The following is a 21,424-nucleotide window of genomic DNA, read 5'->3' on the forward strand; positions in this document are numbered from 1 at the left end:
TTATTCACAGATAGCTGTAACAAAAGGAGAAAAACTAGGTGACACCAAGTATGTTTGTGGGCTCTAACTCTTATGTTCACCAACGGTGCTTTTAAGGAAATTACCACCCTCTGACTGTGTAACCTCCACCCTTATATGGATTTTATTATTCCTATAGGAGAAACAGGCAGAAGCATGAGTCTGTGCATACTCCTGCTGCTGTAGTATAAAACCCAGCAGATGAACTATACCTCTGGCATGTTCACCCTACAGTAACAGCATGAATTCCCCAAGAAAAACCTAGACTGCATTGAACAAATTTATTCTCTTATTTCAATCCTGATGGCGCAGCTCGCTTTCTAGAACCACATACAAAGAATTCAACGAGACCTCTTCTCACAGGAGCTTTAGTCATGTTCCTCACCTGAGACGAGATTAATTTCTGGGGCTTAGCCCACTGTGTTACAGACCTGCTCACCTCCCATCACAAAACACTTCATTCAAAAGCTCTGCATGCCTCGCAGCTGACAGATCACTGACTCTCGCCAGTGTTCAGTGCCCTATTAGTGGCCTTTAAGACAAGTAAATCCAGTTAGATTTCAACAAACAATAGTTCTAAGAAATAGATGTCATTTCAGTCATGAAATCTGACAAACTCCCAGCCCATTTGGTCTTTATGTCTCTGCACACCTGCAGTGTTGAGATGGGCCAGAGCACACAATTAGTGCTAACTAGCAGTTTAAGCAAATGGGAAAGGTAAATGTAAAACCAGCTTCTAGATTCCTACACCGATGGACAATAATTCTTTCCAGGAATTGAAACATGGCTTTTGGTTTATAATTACAGAGAGTAATGCAAGGGGTAATCTGTCGGGCCCTCTAAGCAGAAAATCCCTTCTATCACTGCACATGAATTCAGAAGTCTGGGCTAGACAAACCAAGGGCTCCCTCCAGAACTGTGTCGTAAGGCAAAACAACCAATCACGTATTCTGTGAAAGTTATCCAGTGAAAAGTGTTAGCAACTGCAACAGCCTAACACAAGCCTTTTGCCTCCAGAAGCCAGTGATAATAAGCTGAAAAGTTTTAGTCCTTTGCTACCAAGTAAAGTGGACGCTGGAATTTACAAGGAAATGTTCCTCCCTATTGTACAAGCAGGGTTTGGACTGTACCTCTCCAGAAAGGGAAGGGAAGAGGCAAGGTAATATCTGAACTACTGCAGAGCAGGTGAAAGAGTCAAACATGTCACTTATTTCCTCATTGCTGGATATGGAGAGAACAGGCTCAGAACTATCTTGCTCCAACGAGATGCCAGCACATGGTAAATGGTTTAGCTCAAAGCCTTGAAAGCTTCTCATTTTGGTAGGAGCTATCAGTGTCCAATTATGTTTTGCATTTGTTGAAAAGAAAAATTACATTGAAATCAGAGATCAAAAGTGCTTTGTCACAACCTGTTTGGAAAAAAAATGCCTGAAACTATGGAAGGCCTGCATGGAATTTTCCTTCTGTACACAGATGCAGAAGCCAGTTAAACAGACCCTTTGGCTTCAGGAGAGACACTGATCGCTAAGCAGCAAGGAACTATCTGTGCTCATTGAAAGCAACAGAGCAGAAGCTCTTGGGAGACGCCTGCTGCCTACAGAGAGAATTCTTTCTGTTTGTAAACTACGTTTAATTGCAGCCAGAATATGCTTCAGATAAAACAGGATGGAACGGAGTACTTTCTATGTGAGGAACAACTTGGTTAATGACAAATTGACTAGTCATATCAGTAACCTAGTTTTTTGATACCAGCTTTAAGCACCTCTTAGCCTGCTTTTTAAGATGAATTTACAGCCTGCACTAACCTAAAGAAGATGCAAAGAAAGATTCTTAAATGACAGTCCTGGACCCATGTACGCACTACCTCCTCTCAGACACACTCAAAGGCTGCGGCTTTGTGCTGCTCAATGCTTGGATTACACATATTACTGTATTAACAGATGAAGGTGTAGTCTTTGGGGAGCCTTCTCATTCCCCAATTTAATAAAAAACAGCTCCAAACACCTTTTACCTAGGGAACTAAAGAGCACTACAAAATACCATTTCAGCAACAGATTTCACTTTAGAGAACCAAAGCAAACATCATGACTATTTTGTGATGGGTTTACATCACCACAACATAAGCCCAGTAACCTGTCAGGGTTTAACAGTGGATACTTAAAAAACAATGAAGACTATTTCAACATCCTTCTTCAGGTTATTTTTACTAAAGTCACAACCTCCAGGAATGTTTTAGATAACAATTAGGTAGACATATTTGTCTGAGTACTGCTGCCTTTAAGAGGCCTGGCACAAGCACTGTATACTTAATTTTTAATTAACTCTCAATCCTGCAAATACTGATTTTTCATTCTATTTGGCAACTTCATCTAACTCTATTCAGACAATTAAGCCGTAAGTCCGGAAACCTACACAAGGCTCATTAAGCATCTGCTGAACATTAAGGAAGGCTTCTAATTCTGAAGCAAGTTTTATTCTCTCTCAATCTTTTGACTTTTCAACCTCCATTCACTTAGCAGTTGAGTCATTTTGTGAAAGCAATAGCGTATACATTTCCTGAAAATGCAACAGACATCAAATTGAAGGCTGCAGAAGTGACCAAGGAAAATACTGTACCTGAACAGAATAAAACCAAGTGACTCAACAGCTGCCCGCCTCACGTCATCATTCACATCACTCACCTACAAAAGGGAAAAGAGGACGTTCAGAATATAGTTCAAACACTTGAAGACTCTGCAACATTTCAGGCCAGGTGTCAGACACACAAGTTAATCAAGAAGACAGGATTATAAATTAACAATCATGTTCGGCCTTAGCTGAAACAGCCTCACCCTTGTTCATACACTGACTGCAAGCCTATCAAAGAGCAGCAGACCTCATCTTTTACAGCGGAAGTTGTTTCTTCCCCAGCCCACCATTACACAGACTATTCACTGCAAACCCATTACCAACTACTTTAGGATCGTGGTTTACTTTTTAATAGATTCCTTGTTTGTGACACCAGACTAAGTATCCTCCTGCTGAAAGTCTACTTATCTTAACGTCAGTAGACCACGTTATTTCTACTCATAGCATTAAGAAAAGCTTTCATCACTTCACACGCTCTGATTTGAACCAGAACATTAACACTGTAGACACAAAGCCTGTCAAAGTGATGTGCTTACTCTCTCACCACAAATTTCTTGCTACGTGCTCCTAAGCCCACAGTACTTACGGCCACATGCAGTAGGCGTCTGATCGCCTTGTTGTTCCCTGAGCCACAGTATGCCATAGCAACAGTGTACATGCCAGAACGACGGAGAATTGGATCCTGGAAGAGAAAGCATCAATATTTAACATCCATCCAAACAGGGACTCAGTAATTCTGACTTTAAATCTCTTCCACTCTTGGGCCTAGAATCTGCAAACAGGTAGCCTCACTGCTCAGTTGTTTATTAGGGATGAATAACAGGACAATCGCCAAAGTAGCGCTGTCATTACCAGTTTCAGGGGAGCAGAAAGCTGCTATGCCACAGGCTGCCAAAGAGAGTATCTGGCAGATGTGTCATTCTGCTTTTTATTCACTATCTGCTATTGACGACTACTAGATCCTTGAGAACGACCCACCCAGACTGAGCCTCATCTGGTTTTAACCATTATACCCTGTTCTGCTCCTTGTTGCTGCTCACAGGGCTATGGAGATTGAGTGTGAGGCTAAAGAAATACACAACTAAGCACCGCTGTTCTTGTATTTTTGATCAGAGTGAAGCAACCTGTGTAACTGCCCCACTTCAGACCTAGGTAAGAACTTCCCTGGTTCAAAACAGCCAACCCACCATAGCTGGAGAATTCACAAAAGGACAGGAACGTCACCCATTTAACAAAAGGGCCAGGGAGTAAGTCACAGCTAAACTTACCTTATCCCTGCAGAGACTCTCAATGAGAGCATCTGCCTCCTCCATCCTCCCGTACATGACCAGAGCAATTCCAACTGCGAGGCCTCGCAAAATCTTTTCATGCTGGGTTTCCTGTGCGTAGCCAACCATGTCCTCAATAGCCTGAGCATTTTTAGATCCCAACATAACCAATCCCAGTGCTAGCCCAGCTGCCTCACCTGCACAGCACAAAAAAGTGAAAAAATGAAGCAAACTGTTCCCAAAAGCAGTAAATATTATATCTAGAGAATCACACAAGATGTAAGCCAACAGATCACTTCTGGACACCACCATGCACAGCAACCCCACTATTAGTGGCCATATGTGCTTGTAATGATACCCCACCAGCCACAACTTAGTGGTCTTCCCTACCAAGTTAACTTTTCTCTTCCTTGGGCCAAGAGCTGCTGAGATAATTTTCCTGTGAACCCCTCCCAATGCAGCAGTAGCCCCCACAAGGTTCTCCAAAGCTATCTCTCAGCCAAAAAAGTGCACACGGCTCTGGAGATCAACCACACTAAATAAAAAGCATATGACAAAGGAAAGAATAAAGCAAAATAAGGGACTGCTTAAAGACCTAGCATGTCTTATCAATATTTGGCATAGTGCCACAGACCGGTCCTGACAGGACCTCTGAACATTACTGCCACATAACTAAAGAACCATGCTGATCAGGAAAAGGTCAGCAAATAAAACACAGTGCTAACAGAAAACCTGAAAAAAAAAACCTCCACCAAAAAAAAAAAACAAAAAAACAAATGCCTGATAAGGCCTCAGATGGTTATTTGCTTTGAAAGCAGAACATTTACCTGTCACTGCATCATCCTGGTATAGATTGGTTTTCAGCAAATCATACACATCTTGACGTGCTGTCCCCATGGCAGCCAGACCCAAACCCAGGCTGCCACCATGTCGGACAATCTAGAGAAGCATATGCAAGTACAGTCATAATAAAACAGGGAACAATATGTCTTCATCTGAAGTAGACATCTTTCCATCAATATAAAGCTGCAAACTTTTAGCCCCAAACCACCCAAAATCATCTCTTGATCTGTTAGAAATACCACTTTTACCATCTCAGGCAGTAACTGATGAAAGAGGCAAGAAACAGAATAGAAATGACAGTTCAAAAGCACATAAACAATGAGCATCAGAAGTTTTACACATAGCACAAGAGACTTTCTAGTATCTTTAACGTCTTTTTCCCCACAGAGTGATTTATGCAAAATCATAAATCTGTGACATGTAAAAATTGCTGCCTAGTAATAGTTTTGAATAGAAAGGTAAATCAGTATCCAGTTAAACAGTCTACATCCTCTTTTGTTCCAACAAAAGATACAGAAAAGGCAGTATATTTACAGTAAGACAAGTGGGATCCATTCACAGAATTTTTAAAGAAGTCTGAAATTCCCCAAAGAGAAGAAGGGAACATGCTGGGAAAATATTAATCTATTTATTCCTAACTTAAAAAGAGACTTTTCATAGAGGTTGACAAAAAGTAAGTGGTGAAGTAAAGCACTGTTTGGTTTTTGTTTGTTTGTTTGTTTGTTTTATAAGATGCATTAAACCTACAGGGCAGCAGAAGCATTTTGTGGCTTATTTCTTTGACAGCTAAGCCTCAAGCAATAACAGTGCCCAAATACTGCACGTCCATTAGCAAAACAAAGTAGATATGCAAGTAGATAAGAAAGATGAAGATTCACTGTCAAATACGTAAGAATTTCCTAAAAATCTTACCTAAACCTTAAGCAGTAAGTTGTTAAACCCAACTTTATATTTAAGGTCCACACGAGGTGCAAGTATCACACTACTGCCACAGTCTTAATTACCTGTAACCCCCACTTCTCCACGAGCTAGCACTCTACTGGATATTCCAAACAAAACAAAGGTTCATTACTGAACCCAGTACCTACATCATTACTGGCATTCTTCAGCTGGTTCAGCAAATAGTCAATGATGTCCCCACCATGGTTAGCATGAATGAGACCCAAGGCGTAGAGACCTCCGCCTTCCTGGTAGGCTGACCCTGGAGAGGTGTCCTTGGGTAGGTATGTTGCCATTAGCTGTAACGCTTCTTTCTCATGACCCTGTATGTTCGGTGTCCAGCAGCAAGGCAATTGAAAGGTGAAAAAACAGTGGATGGAAACACTTCATGATAATATTTAAACAAGTCAGGAGAAAACATGTTATATCCATTACTTTCTCCACAAAAATCAGCCTTTCAGTGCTGTACAATCAGCAAAGAATCCTTCTCTACTGGGGTTTTATCAACCACAGTACACAAGTATTCACCAATCACTTGGTCACTGATATAAAGCAGGACAAATCTGGCCTGAAGCTACACCTATTTATTCGCTAGAGCACTTTAATGAGGGTTGAGGCACACAAAGCAATTACAAAGACTTCTTGCTATTTCAAAACAGCTTTAAATATACCCTCCCTGTGAGTGAATTCGAAGAAAATTACCACTACTTAGGTCACCATTCAAACTTACTGAAACTTGCTACAGTAAGGACTTTGGTACTGTCTCAAAATCACTTAAGAAATACACACCTGCAATTTTAATAGCTAGAAACTACTGACTCTGATCAACTCACAAAGAGAAGAGCTAGGAAGAAGACTCTCTCCTTGAGCCATGTTATCCTACCACCTTTTTGGTGCTCAGCAAAACATGCCGTAAACTACATCGGATATCCGATGAGATGGACTTGATAAAGCAGAGCTTTTCTTTAGTGTAAACACACAAACTACGTTACAGCTGTGCCTTGCAACAGACTAGGCAAATTGGAGTGCAGGTATCATTCAGAATCCCCATTTCAATGTTTTCAGTGTTCCCAAGTCAAACATTTATATTGAACAGAGGGAAATGAATGCAACGTCACCTTGTGTATAACACCCAAGCTGGCAGTAGCAGTAAACTTAGCCCAGTTAGTGGCCCTGGCCAGCCACTCCAAATTGTCTCTGGAACACAAAAAGACAACAGTTACACAAAGTTTTTCATACAGCCCATTCCTCCTCCTGCAAGCATGGTTTCACAGCACTAAAGACTGCTTTCAAAGCACGAAGCAGCTCCAGAAGATTACCCACATTTCCACTTTATACCTCTCTCCCCTTCATCAGCCCTGATTTTTGACTGGACATAGTCACGCTTCTAGATACTGGTGATCTCAGTGAAAGATGGAGAACAACTGCTCAATATGCAACCCATCAACTCTCTGGGAGAAACTCAAGCAGGGTTTCCAGAGCTTTTCTCAAGGCCCTGGTAAGGTCAGTCCTTGACATTTCCTCTCCAAGAGTCATTCAGCACTGTCAGTCTCTACCAAAAAAGATACATCATCTCAGAAATTCTCTAACTAGTAAACAAAGAGAACAGAAATTCCAGATCTCCACGCTCCAAACTGCTCATATGGTTAGCTGTCAAATAAAGCCAGTTTGTGAGGTTAGAGAAAAGGAAACAATTTCAGCTTTTTCCCTTTGCCTCCACATTAGCTTTCAGACCCTTTGTTTATTCTTCTCTGTGCCCACCAGAGTTCTGCTGCCACCCTTTAGGAAGTATCAAGCTAAGCAAGGCAACAATGTTGTTCAAACACCTCTAATGTCATTGGAGGTTCCTTGCCATAGATTTACCTAAGGAACTGGTCACTGGTTGTACCACAATGCATAAAGGAGTTTGCTATAACCGTTGCTGTATGACACACTGAATTCCGCACTGCATCCTGAAAGAACAAAAATAATCAGCATCACCAGTCAGCAAAAGATATGCCCTACGTCACTTAACATGCTTGCCGGTACACTAGAAAAATGGATTGTAATTATGCTCAATTTAACTGGCAATTTCCCTTTAATCAAAGTTAATAGATTTTTAATACATTCTAATATATCCTCAACCCATATTTCTACTGCAAACCAATCCTGTCTACGAGTTTCTGTCAGAGATGTGATTATTTCAATTGCAGCTTAACTGGAGAACCCCACCTTCTGGTTCCCAGAACTGAGCACTGCAGACCGTGTGCTGCTGACGTTTTCAAGACATCCCTGGAGCACTATGCAGGATCACTCTCAAGCACTTAACAAGCAGACGGAAAAGATTTTCCAATACATTTGAAGTGCCTCCTGAAATAGATGAACCCACTGACAAGCATCCCCTACTATTTTTGCTGATGATGTGCATCTTGTTTCACATCTAAAAAACTTCTCCTATGGTTTCTAATAATCATTTAGCTCAAGAGAGTCTAATCTACCTGTAAGTTTTCATTTGCCCACCCTTGAGTAACACCTTCCAAAACAAAATCAGTTATGCAATTCTGCACTGCCTACATTACATTATCTGATCAGTTTTGTCTTCAATGTGGAAATATTAGTCTCTAAGCACATTTCAGGATTTCTTTAGCCAAGCTGAAAGTGTGGTCTCACGTAACACCTCAACCAAGATACCAACATACTGTAACCTACAGTCCTGGCTGACTCCCTCCTTCCCCAACCAGCAGCACCTGCAATGGATCAGTCATGGAGCTGGCGGGTAAGTTCATCCATCTTACTGACCAGATGAAAAACAGACCCACCAAAAAAAGGGAGGAGAAAAGGATTAGTTTCTATAACCAATCAGGAAAAAAAAAAAAAAAAAAGAATCAACATGCTAACAGCAGCATGTCATTAGGTCATACTAGCTGTAAACTGAAACAATCTGATTATATGGCCTTCTTTGGGTGCAATCAGCTCTTCTGCTTCACAGGTTCAAGTGTTAAATGTGAATTTATCATGACTAAACCACAGATTTGTATCCTCAAAACCCAGGGAGGCCATGCGAAAACATAAGATGATGATGTAAAACAACTTCTTGGTCAAAACAAACACAGGATGAATCAGATGAATCCAAGACAACCATATCTAGCAACAGTTCTTACCTTTGTGTTTTTGAGGATCATGAGGTCTGTATTGTTGTTTCGTATTAAAAACTGCAGATGTAACTCAATGGCCATTTCTCCACTTAAAATTTTAATCATTTTTGAGATCTGGTCCTTAGGCTCTGGGTTCTTCACATACAAGAAAAAAAGAAGAAAACATGTGAAAAATGAATTGTATTTTAACAGAGCCATAGTTGCTGAGAAGCCACTCTGGTATGTTCCCATCACCATATTCCAAAATCTATCAGGTGTTAGGACTAAAAGGACATTGTTTCTGCCCTTGCTGCAGAAGCCCAAGCCTCCCAGATAATCAAGTCCCTTTGTGCACAACAGTTGCAGGTACAATAAGAGACTCTTCAAAAAGAAATATATTCTTTCATTGAAAGCAAAAGGATATAAGTGACATCTGGTATTCTGTAAGCTGCTGTTTGGCCTTGCAGATACAATAAGTCTCCTGCAAGAGGCAACCATTTTATTACTGTGAACCTCTATTTCCATGGAAGTTTTAATGAAGAGGACCACAAAGTCACAACACTTTGCATGACCCTGCTGAGCTGCAGCATCATTCTTGTGAGCTACAGACTTTATTTAGAACAATGGCTACTAGAACTAGGAATCTCTAATACATTCATCTTCCAGAGCTCTTTGAGAAAGCCTTCTTCCTCATGATGGAACAGTTTCCACAGATTAAGTTCCAACTGAAGTCTTTTCTGAGCAGGGTGAAAAGTACACTGCAGCTTTTTGTACTGACATTATTAGCTGGTCAGAGACCAGCCAAGCGTGAGCACTTCAGCCCTTAAACTAATCCCCTCAATTATTTCTTTGTAGTCAGCATTCTGAATTGTGGAAGATTAAGCTCAAGAACATTTCTGGCCACACAGATCGTTTTAATGTGCTTGTCCCTTGGCACAGTCAGCAATGCCAGTGCAGCAGAAACTGATTCAAGACACCTTTCCTGCACAAAAGCACTGTTTACAGGTTCCTTGATGGGGCAAGTAACTCGACCCCTTTTGTTCTCCTTGTGGAATATAATTTCAAGAAAACACTTCTGTTTGCCCTTGATTAATTTCTAAGTTATCCGCAAGAATCTCTCAAAGATTCACAAGTCTAGTTTGCAAACATGCACTATAGGGAAAAGGGAAAAAAACTTGTCTTGGGTTTTACTTTCCTCTCTAGCAGCATTTTCTTTCCTCAGCATTAGAAGCGTCAGAACTGCATTAGCTATTCTACATGCTGAAATGCAATTGTATGTGCATGTTAGAAGTGAACTCACTTTCTCCAATACTTAGGAAAAGAAACTAAACAAAAAGATTCTAACCAGCTGGCCCAGCAACACAGCCACCATGCCAGCCAGAGGCAACACCTTCCTCCGTCATGGAAAAGAAACTATGTTATGTCTGTTATGTCAGCACAGCATCAGTTCTATCCAGCCAGAACTACAGCTGGATTTCAGAAAGAGAAGGAAAAAACAAACAAACATCAAGCTAATTCATCAGCTAAGGTTCTCAGCAACAGTCAAATTTCAGGCCCTTTCTTCTGGAATGAGCTAATTATTGCAATATCAACAAAAAGCAAACACATGAGCCAGATTCTTCTGTCCCCTTTTTTGGGGCTCAGTAATTCCTACTAAGATCTACCCATGTTCCACTCCCCCTCAGCTTTCAGCATCTGAACTGCTGGACTTTTAGACTGTCAGATATTTGGTCCTCTAAGACCACCTGTCACCTCGTCTCCAAGCAAGACAGAAGTGGAATTCCATTCTTCATTAGCCAAACTAATTTAGCAACCCCAGAGATTCAAAGAGAATGAGCAAGAAAAACTAAGCAAGGCATATTTTGGAAATGGCACTCACGATTTCTGCAGACTTCCCTGTACAAGTGCTTCCTGGTTTCTCTTCTGCTTCCATAGCATCACTGAGATAAAATAAAAATGAAAAATGCAAGCCGGTTCATCACTCGTAACTAGTCAAGCACTGTAATTATGGCTGAACACTGTCCTGAAAGAGTGGTCTGGGATTTGGAGATGATGATTGGAAATAGGACTTTGACAGGACAAGGGCTGACTATCTGGAGGTTACTGCTAAGAAGCAAACTCCTTCCCAGTTCAATTTTCCGGGAACTTAAAGACAAAGGCCCGGAAAACCCGACCCTCTTATTCTATCTATAGAGACAACAAAAACAGAGATGCTTGTAGGGAATGAACAGGCAGAGAGACAAGTGAGAAAACAAGCTCAACAAACAAGGCAGCAAGGATAATTATATCCTCACCCAGAAGTCTTGAGCTCATCACTATTAGGATGGATGCTAGAGTGTTGAAATGGAAATGAAACATATTAAGCTGTTGTTAGCACCTTGTCCTAATGCTTCACAGGCTGACTTAAATTATTCTGTGCCTTATCTTTTATTTCACTGGAAAAGACGACAGGAGAATGCTTGCTATGCCTGTATCACTGATTCAAAAGTATTTAGACCCAGTTCCTCACAGCTGCATAAGCCCTTACATTTAACTAGCCTTGATCTAGGCAGCACTCTTCATCACACACTATCAAAGCCAGTGAAGGGATCAGGTTGTGTACAGACATGACAGCTTTGGTAATTAAAGAGCAGATAGAGCACAAACTTCTACAGTGCCCCTAAACTGGGCACCAGACAGCATGGATTTGCCAAACCTGTAAAAACAGAGGTTTAAAACAAAACTATCTATGTCAAGTAGGGTTAGTGCAAACTTTGCTTTTCTCAACAGCAGCTTCATGCAGCTAAGATCCAGTGACACTGAGCACTGAACAAGTTTTAAATGTCCGGACTTCAACAAAATTCAGACTAGATTTGAAGTAGCTCTTTTCAACTGCAAGTACAAAAGTGTCTATAACACTACAGTATCATCTGAGCTCAGTCTTCCCACAAGCAGGTAGCAGACCACAAGCTATGATGTGGAACCAACTTGCACATAACTGCAACGAGCTTTTTGCTTGAGCTCTCCCCTTCCTTAGCTTTACAAGTTGCTGCGAAGACCACACAACATCAGAGAGCTCCCAAGCAATTCACACTATGGCTACAATTTTGCCCTGAGCAAATGGCATGTCTTGTCTATTACCCTGACTTAAATGAAGGGGAGTAACTCGATTCCTTGTAATGGGCATCCATACACAGAACAGGAGGCTTCATCAGAGCAGGACTGTAACCGAACAATTAGGCTTCTTCTCAAGCTACTCTCCCCACCTGTCTTTCTCCGATCCAGGGACAGTGCCGGTGTTGGTGGATCCAGGCACGGAGGCAATGGGAGTGCCAACTGTGCGGAGATTCTGGATCACAGAAGACAAGAACTGCTGGCTAGCACTTTCATACAGATCAAAGCAAATTTGGTAGGCCATGAGAAGGTTATCTTCCTTCACCAGTTTTTCCAAAATGTCACTCACAGCCTGTGGGTCATCCAGGAATATCAGGCACTGAGCAGGAAGAAGAGAAGAATAGAAAAAAAAAAAATCAGGAGAAGACATTAAATACTTCAGAATGAAAAAGCCACACTACCCAAGGTCACAGTCCGTTTTCCCCATCCCTCATCCGCTGCTTCCCCAGAACACCCCTTTAAAGAAAGAAAAATTCTCTTTCTCTCATAGGAGTTCATAAAAATCTTTGAAGAGCTTTCATAGGTCAGTATAAAAACAAGCCCAATTACTACAAATTCAAGACACACCATGCAAGCCTTCCCATTTCTGCAGCTTTATCTTTGGAAGCTGAAAATGGTGTCCTAGTAAGCACAGAAACTTCAAAAACAAATTGAAGCATCAGTCATTTTGTAGGGATGTCTCAGCTGAAATGGAACAAGCATAACACTCCTGAGTCACACGTACATGGCATACCAAGACTGGCAAACGCCTGCAAACATCTGAGTAACTTCATAATTGGTTGTCTAAACACTTTCAGACAATGGCTTACCAAAAAACAAAGCACTGTAAATGTTCTTTGGAGGCCTAAATAAAATTCCAAGCTGTGAACCTACCATCTGATACTCCCTACATAGGCTTGAAATATTCTGTCAGAGTTGTCTACGTCCCCAAAGGCAGTTGCCTTTGAACGCATTTCTTTCTCTATAAATTGACCAAATGTGCAATATTTGCATTTCTTTTTCAAGTTGATCTCACTTTGACATATATTTGATGCATGCAACCAGGAAAAGGTATTTCATTTAAATGAATAAAAAACAGATCAGGTAGATGTCAAGTCAAATATCTCTAAAGAATAGTAACTTTTGACTGGTCTTTAAACGTCACTTGGAGAAGTTTACCTGGCACACGTTGATAAAGTCTGGTTTCTCCAGATTCATGTAGATTTTAACTAGAACTCTCAAGACTTTATTACGGAACTGTTTATTCTGCATCAAAGACATACATAGCTTCAAGCTGTAGGCTAGCATCCCAGGAACATCATTCTGAAATAAAATTCAGGGATATTAAGTCTGGGTTTGGACTGAGAAGCAGGATTTAGAAACTAAAATAAAGCTATCTCTATTTTAAAAGCAGAGCAAAAGACATGCACATATAAACTTTCACAGTTTGCCATTTTCAGAACAACTCATATGTAGCCGTATTGCAGTTGAAAGAAAAAATACTACCAAAAATCTATAGGACCAATATTTAATTCAGTAGTTAAAACATGCAAAAGATTCATTTTAAAGTTGAATACCTATTTCCCTTCCTTCACCTTTCTTGTTTGAGTAATCATTCTCAAATGCAGTGACATTCACTGCCCTAATATAAAATGCCCATGCACCAAGAAAAGATCCCCAACACACCTATTTCTTGCTAGAGACTGAGAAACATATTTGGTTACTAGACTTCAGAAAGGCAAATTGAAATTAGGACTTATAGCGGGCAATTAAGTTAGTAAATGCATAGGACAGCAAACAGAACAGAGAAAGCAAGATGGATGCCTTATGATTATCATTCCCATATACAGAAATGGGAGACATCCAAAAATATGGGAAAGCTGTAAACTGAAAAAGTAGTAAAATTTAAAGTATTTAAACCATGTGCCTGGCATACGACTGAGATACTGCAGCGTAACAAGATTACATGCAACCACTGAGCTGCTGCAAATGACTACAGGCATGCTTCTCTTGCTGCCAGTACTGGGTAACATGACTTACCTTAAACTCTCAGTGAAAGATGTTCAAGACAGTCTGTACTGCCTTGCAGTCAAGGCAGGCTAAGACTGCACACAGTCACTTACTGAAAACTAGAGCAGCTCACCCAGCTACTGGATTTTTTTTTGTTTTTCCTGCCATAAATAAATCACTTACCTAGCCCTAAGGATCCCTTCCCACAGTGAATTACAGCAGATGACAGGCACAACTAAATAAAAGAGCTGTTCTTACATTACGCTAGATCTAAGGTCTGCCTGGTCCAGCATCGTATCTCTGCTAGTAGCTGACAGGGAATACTTTAAGAGGGCACATAGCCAAATTTCCTGTGAATATTCTCCCAGCAGCTTGCAGCTCAGGGATTTCTTACAGGCAGGGGTCTCTCTATACTTGATAGCCCTGAGTGGCTCTGCCTTCCACAAACATGTTGAACTGAACACTCCCGAGTTCCATCTTTTATTCCATTCGTACAAACCAGGGCAAGTTCCATAGCAACGTAGATCCTGCATTTCACCTCTGGATCCATATCAGGAAGAGACTAGCTACATGCACCTCCTGTCTCTTGCACGTACCGATTCAAGGATGGTTTTCTCAAAGATGTCCAGCCTGCGCGTTTCGAGAGCAATGCCGATGGCCTGCTTGTACTTGTGGTCATCCAAGCACCGCTGGAACATTTTGTTCACTATACCTTCTAGCCTTTCATCAACAGGTTTCTTCTCCCCTTCTGGCAGCTCCGCGTTCTCCACACACTGCTTGGTATAGTGGTCAATACATTTTGCTGAAAAGATATTGAACAAATACAGTGGGGGGAAAAAAGTCAACTCCCTAGATTCCTGCAGTTTTTTTACAGATGAAGAGACCAGTGTGTCCATACACACATTCTACCAGCAAATGCAGCATATGGGAAAGTACACAAAGGTGACTCACAAAGGTGAGTCAGAAGAACTATTTGTGTAGTCATGTACAGATAGTAGTGGAAGATACTTATATTCTGTCCTAACAAAGTCTGATTTTAGTGCTGAAACCAAGTAGATATTTTTAAAATGGACCCGAGGACATGATCTTTTTTCAAGTGGCATGATATTTTAAATAAATGAGGAAACAGCAGTGGGAGACTTCCTAGCTCCACTGTAAGCACTAGCCTGGGAGACTGAAAGCCAGCCCTCGTCCATCATATCCTGTACAACATAAGCGATACCAGCAGACGAGACTTTTAAAAGACATTCAAATTACACATGCAATTCTGACTTGCTATCTTGTTAAGGGTGGATAAAAAAAAATTGTTCCCCTCACTTAGGTGTGCAACTACACTTGTATTAGCATACAAATGACAGAAAGGACAATAAACCACCAAAGCAATTTTCCTATTACAAATTGATGACAGAATAAGGGTTAAGAATAAGAAAAAAATGCCAGAACTCCTAAGTCAGTTCCACTACAGAATCCCAAAGCAGCAGAAAGAAAGCACAAATAAGCTGCAGCATCAGTTTAAATGAATACAAGGAAAGAAAGAGGAATATGGAGAAAAGCAGGAAAATCAAGTAAAAATCTCAAAGTTACAGCAGTTTTGACAACACAAGAGCTTTTCTTTTGCAGCAACAGTTGTTTACCAATGATCGTTTCCACATATTCTGAGTTGTCGTTGACATTGAACAGGTCACCTGCTCCCAGGGCATAGTTCAGCGATTCCTCAAAAGCTCCCAGGTGGTAAAAAACTTTAGAAGCAACTAGAGCAGCAAACTGCCGGCTCCGAAAGCCCTCATCTTCATAGAGAACTTCACTACAAAGGAAAGACAGAAAAGTATCAGCTCTATTCTCAGTCCCCTTTAAAGCCACGACAGCTTGATTGTATCTTTGGGACTACAGCTCCAACCCCACATCGCTTATATTAGTGCTTTCCAGAAAATATGGAGCTAGATGCTGTACTAGCCAGTATCAAACAACCAGAACTACATCCACTTAATAGCTCATGTTCTTTTTAAGCAGCACACCCTGAAGCAATGTGTTTTCTCTTACATTTTGTCCACTGACTCAGAGATTTCTGCCCAGAAGTCATTGACAACAGCATTCAACTTGTGAAGAGCAAACTCCTACAAAAAAAAAAAAGTTATATTACACAAAAAATACATTTATTACCTTTCCTCAGTAAAAATTAAGTAGCACCTTAGACTGATATCATAAACACTTACCCATTTCAACAGCAAATTCTACTTTAAAAGATCTTTTCAAGCATTCACTAATCTTTGCAAGTCCTTTGCAAGTAAAGGGCTGTTCATTTAACAAGTAAGACAACCCTGATGTTCTTTCCCATGGCCTCTCTGTGATGAATGACTGGGTAAGATGACTGAGAAGTTTAATTCCTTAAAATACAGAGTTTTCAAAGCTTTTGTGGCAACCTTTGTGTAGCACATAGAATTGGCCTGTGCTCTACGTCAGACAACTCTATTTATTTGGGCACAGTACACTGGCAAATAAACAATATCTGGACTATAACAGTCCACTTGTGGTCAGTTCAGAGCAAAACCAGGGCTCATTGGGATCTATCACCACCTATGTCTGTTTCCAAGCAAAACATTTAGAAGATTACCAATATTACAAGATCCACCTCCCCCTCATAAAAGGGGCTATGTTAACTATTCAAGTAACTAGCAAGCATCATCAGTACACCACCACCTCAAGTGTTTGGTGTTGTCCTATGGATTCATATACTCGGTGGACTGTAAAGTTTCTGTTGCTGTTTTCTTCTCCTACTACCATTGTGATTTTTTTTCCCAAGTGAGAACTGTAACTGTGATTGTGTTTTACATTGCTTAAATTATGCTAAAAACTTGAGATGTTCTTCAGCTTTGAATTTTAGGTAGTCAAAATGCAGTCTCTGGAACACTTTTAAGTAACAAAGCCCCATTATCATCAGAGAGCTGGGAGCTTCAGTGAATAGAGATCTTTGCAAGTGAAGCTCCAGTTTGATCCATGTTCAAAACAAGGGAGTTTGCCATCTGTTACCATGTTATTTAAGCCCTTCATTTCAGCTTTCAGGCTAGATATGATTTGGCGCCCACCTGTTCCTCTTCAACCATTAATTATCGAGACCCACTCATTTCTGATATTAAACTCTCAACATAATGCATTTGCTGCTATTTGCTCCCAGATCTAAGAGCTTACCTTGAGCTGTGGCTCTTCTTCATCCAGAAGAGAGATAATTCCAGCTGCAAAACAAGATCATAGTCAGTTTTAGACTCTCTCTGTTTCAGAAGTGAACATGTTATTTAGTTCAAAACCAAGAGAACAGGAAAGAAGGCTGTCTCTGGAATGCTGGTTTAAAATCTTCAGTGTCAAAATTCAAAGAGCAGATCCAAGTTTGTATTAAACAGGATATAAAATAGTTCAGAATTTATAACTGAAAAGGTACACTGTTTATAAAAGATTATACTTCTTAGAGGAAAACATATTAGACAGGAACTTAGAGCGGGATTTACTTCCAGCTCTTCAGCTCCATCAGTCGTTTGCTGACTGCTTTCTAGCAAGTCACTTCCCTAAGGGGCACAAAGAAGATCATGTCAAAACATCCAAACTTTTTTCATGCCAAGGAAACAGGCCTCATGGCTGAGAGAAGATGTCATATCTCGCAACTTTAGCAGGACTCTTGACACTGTCCCAGAACGTTTGTACAAACAGCTACAGAAATATCGTTTAACTGACAGAACTGAAAGAGAGGTTCACAGTTATTTGGGGAGCTCAATCTGAAGAATGGTTATAGATGGTTTCATTGTCAGACTGCAAGGATGCAACTGAAAGGGTTGGAATTGGATCTGATCAAAGTCCAACACAACTCACTGCTTTTAATCTTTCATCTGTTGTATAGATCGATAACCTTTTAAAATCTAAATAAGACATCAAATTGGAAAGGCCAGCAAGCCTACTGGAGGGCTGAACTGAGCTTTCAAAAGTTCTTGACAAATCTAAAAGGAGAGTATGCAGGTCAAAACGTATAAATATAGAAAGGAATCTGAACAGTACAGTGGATTAAGATGAAACATGATCAATAGTATCATATGGCTGCAGTGGGAGGCAGAGAACCCCAACTTCACACTGAGATGTGTAAGTGAGAGGCCTTCTTGGCAGATATATGAGGCAATCCTTCCCTCTGCTTGGCACTGACACACCTGAGCCAGACCGCAGTGTCCAGTGCTGGACACCAAGTTTTAAGAGTTATGAGCAAATCAGGGTGTTCAGAACTGAGCAATAAGAACAAACAGTTCTAACAATCGGGACTTACAAAGGTTGACTGGAGGTCTGTAACTGGTTAGTTAGGAAATCTGGGAAGGGTACAGAGTTCCTACATGTACAGGGCAGCTGCCAGCAGAAAAAGAATAATCTGATCTTTGTGTCAGATATGAACAGGAATAGTAAAACCAAGCTTTATTTGGAGTTTCAGAGACTGAGGTTTGATGGTAAGAAAAGTATCTTTTCTGACAGGAAGACAGTTATTCATTTTGCCTAACAAGGTTCCAGAACCTTAATTATCAGAGATTTTTTAAAACCAGGTTGGACACATGTCCATTAGTAACAACAACTGAAGAGGCACTGATGTGTAGCACTTAGGCAAGGAAGGCAGGTTCAGTAGCCCATCCCACAGTGCTCCTTCCAGCTGTTTTCTGCAACTTTACTCCAAATGTATGATTTTTTTTTTTTTAATAAGTTCCTGCATTTACCTGATTTATCAGGAAGAAGCAATCTCACTCCTATTCAACATACATTTCTAACTTTTTAAAACCCCTTTGAAATGAATTCCTACTTCTCCTCAATTAAAATAAGACTTAAACATAAAGCAAAGGGTTCAGAAAGAGAAAGCTACTTTAAGACTACTAGCCTCTGTACTGTTTCTCTCACAAAGCCACAAGCAATCACATATTAATTTCTGATCTAAGTACTTTTGGAAATACTTCTCATATTTTCTTACACTATGAAGTTTTCAGCAGATCCAGAAGCAGTGTTTAACATCTAATTCCTCACATCCCTCATTAGCCTGGACCCTTCAGGCTGGCTTTTCCTCTGCAAAGCATTTGTGTTTCTGACCCCTGACCGCCCCCAAAGTTCAAGTCTGCCTCTTCCCCCTTTCGCATTCCCTGCTAATCTCCTACAGACCCCTACTGCCCACCGGTTTTACACCTCCCATGCGTGATTCCCTTTAAGCAGGTGAAGACCTTCAGTTCACCCCAGTGTCCGCCGGGGGGCTCGCAAAGCCACCGGAGACCCCCTCATAAAGTACCGGCAGGAGGTGGACGCGCCGCCGGGACGGGCAGGCAGTCAGCCAGCCGCCTCTGCCTCTCGCTCGTCCCCACCGAAGAGCCGGCCCCGCTCAGGCCGCCGCAGCACCCCGGGGAGAGCGGGAGGCCGCCCCGGGACAGAGGCGGGCAGCTCCCCCTCGCCTCCCGCGGCTCAGGCTTAAAGTGCCGGTTGTGACGAGCCGCCGGGCACCGGGGCGGCCTCCCGCTCCCGCCGGGGCGCACGGCGACTACCGGCCAGGGGTGAGCGAGGCGGAGGGAAAGCCCCCGTGATTGGCGGCCCTACGGAGCGCTGCGGCCGGCGCCCCCGCGGCCTGCGGCGGTGCCCAGTCACGGCCCTGACTCAGCGAAACACCGGCGGGCAGCGCTGCCCCGCGCCGCTCCCTCACCGGCCGAGGTGATCATGGTGCCGCCCGCCCGGCCCGCGGAGGCAGGTGGGGTCCGCTCCGGCCCAGGTGCGGTGGTGTCGCCTCCGCCGCCGTCCGGGGTCCCCGCCGCGCCGCTACCGCTCCGCCGCCGCCCGGCCCGGAAGTGCCGCGAAGGGCCCCTTCCGGCAGGATCCCGCTGCTGCCGGGGAAGGTGCCCCTAGCGATCGCCTGAGCGGGGCGGCGGAGAAACAGCCAGGCGCGAAGCGGGACAGCTCCGCCCGCCGGGGCCTCGCACCTTCCCCCGCCCCCTCACAGACACCCCAGGCACCCCACGGGCCGCGTCGCGCCCGCGTGGCACCCCACGGACCCCACACACCCCGCGGCCTGCACAGCGGGCCCACAGGGCAGCCGCCTCACGCTTAGCCTGGGAAACGGCCCTCCGCTGCCCGGGGGCGGGGAGTGGTGGGGCCGAGGGCTGTGGGATCCCCGCGGGTGACCCCGTAAACTGCGCCGCGCAGGTGGCAGCTCCCCCGCCCCCCACCACCAGCACAGGCTGCCCGCAGCGGGGTCCGACGGCGTTGCAGGGATCAGGGATTTTACACCATGGGTTTCCCGCTTCGCAGGCCGCCTCGGTGGGCCCTGGCTCCTCTCACACGCATTGTGGCTGTGGGGAAAGGACTCACCCGAACCCCTTTCCCCCTTAGAAAGAGAAGCATGTGTACAGGTGCATCCGACAGCCCCTCGACGAATCCTTTTCCCTATCCGTCACTTTGCGGGCACAGGGCAGTGCCCGGGTCTCCTCCCATGCCCCTGTGTACCCGAAGATGCCCCATTTGTGGAGGAGCATGGCATCATTCAGGCTCCTGCTTTGCACAGGTGGGAAATTCAAGCACAGAGGAGAGCCCAGCTCAACAGCAATGGTACTGCACAACAAAAGATCAAAGCGCCCAGGCTTCAGCAGCGCTGGTATCTACCTGTTTCTACCCAACAGGAAAAAATATTTTCAGAAGGGCGTGAGTTCCTTGAGGAAACCTGGTCTTTCATCCCAACAGCCTCAATGGACTGAAGCCAAAGTGGCCTCTCAAGTCCGCATTATGATTTGCAGCTTCTCCAAATAACGTATGTGCTAATCACATATGTGGAAGTATCTGTGTCCTCAATGCATCTTATAGAAATAAGGTCCTGTGCTTAAGGACCTTACAAGGACTCAGCAGAGGTAAAGTTTCTTTCCTGTTATGTCATAGGGTATACTCAAAAGCCCCTCACCTCACTGAGGTGAGACCTCTGTTAGTGAATGTTATTAATTAAAGTTATCAGAGCCTTACTCACACCACCAAGGTGTGAGGGTCAGCCACGCTCTTCTCAGGCAACTGAGGAGGTGTCCAGCCTTCCCCACCGCCCACAGGTGAGCAGCCTATTTGAGCCGCACACAGACCAATTCTGCTGATCTTACGGATGCCATAAACTGGGGTCACTTCCACTGCCTCCCAATATACCTTTGATTTAAATGAAATGTCAGTTAAAGCATGCATAATGCTACTTTAAGGATAACACCATGGCAAACGAAAAACAAGCAAGCACGTTCCAATTCAAAAATTAAATGTCTTTATTCTTTACAGCAAGCTCATACGATAACAGTGCCCATAAATTATTAAATCAATTAAACATGTAAAACTATCTGCTGTACCTCTGCATGCCCAGCTAGTAAAAAAAAAAAGAAAAGAAAAAGAGAAGTCAAGTCACTTTTATTCCTCAGTCAAAGGAAAACAATACTTATGGTCAAATGTACTCCAACT

The 21,424-nt window shown here is 42.8% G+C and overlaps 1 protein-coding gene across 1 annotated transcript in view; it reads right to left on the minus strand.

The window, feature by feature from the left end:
• Positions 1-19,777, minus strand: part of PSMD1 (proteasome 26S subunit, non-ATPase 1) — a 75,588-nt gene extending 55,811 nt beyond the window's left edge. Inside the window, exons 1-16 of the mRNA XM_082487059.1 lie at positions 19,650-19,777; positions 17,138-17,181; positions 15,992-16,065; positions 15,586-15,755; positions 14,548-14,753; positions 13,121-13,264; positions 12,055-12,281; positions 10,689-10,749; positions 8,837-8,965; positions 7,560-7,648; positions 6,815-6,893; positions 5,846-6,019; positions 4,742-4,853; positions 3,915-4,111; positions 3,233-3,328; positions 2,635-2,699 (exon numbers count right to left, since the gene is read on the minus strand). Of these exons, the coding sequence (XP_082343185.1) occupies positions 2,635-2,699; positions 3,233-3,328; positions 3,915-4,111; positions 4,742-4,853; positions 5,846-6,019; positions 6,815-6,893; positions 7,560-7,648; positions 8,837-8,965; positions 10,689-10,749; positions 12,055-12,281; positions 13,121-13,264; positions 14,548-14,753; positions 15,586-15,755; positions 15,992-16,065; positions 17,138-17,181; positions 19,650-19,665 (1,883 nt within the window). The 5' untranslated portion in view covers positions 19,666-19,777. The remainder of the gene's footprint in view (positions 1-2,634; positions 2,700-3,232; positions 3,329-3,914; positions 4,112-4,741; positions 4,854-5,845; positions 6,020-6,814; positions 6,894-7,559; positions 7,649-8,836; positions 8,966-10,688; positions 10,750-12,054; positions 12,282-13,120; positions 13,265-14,547; positions 14,754-15,585; positions 15,756-15,991; positions 16,066-17,137; positions 17,182-19,649) is intronic.
• Positions 19,778-21,424: the final 1,647 nt, after the last annotated feature.

The sequence above is a fragment of the Vanellus vanellus genome, assembly GCF_965231255.1.
Source record: "Vanellus vanellus genome assembly, chromosome: 8".
Classification (NCBI taxonomy): Eukaryota; Metazoa; Chordata; class Aves; order Charadriiformes; family Charadriidae; genus Vanellus; species Vanellus vanellus.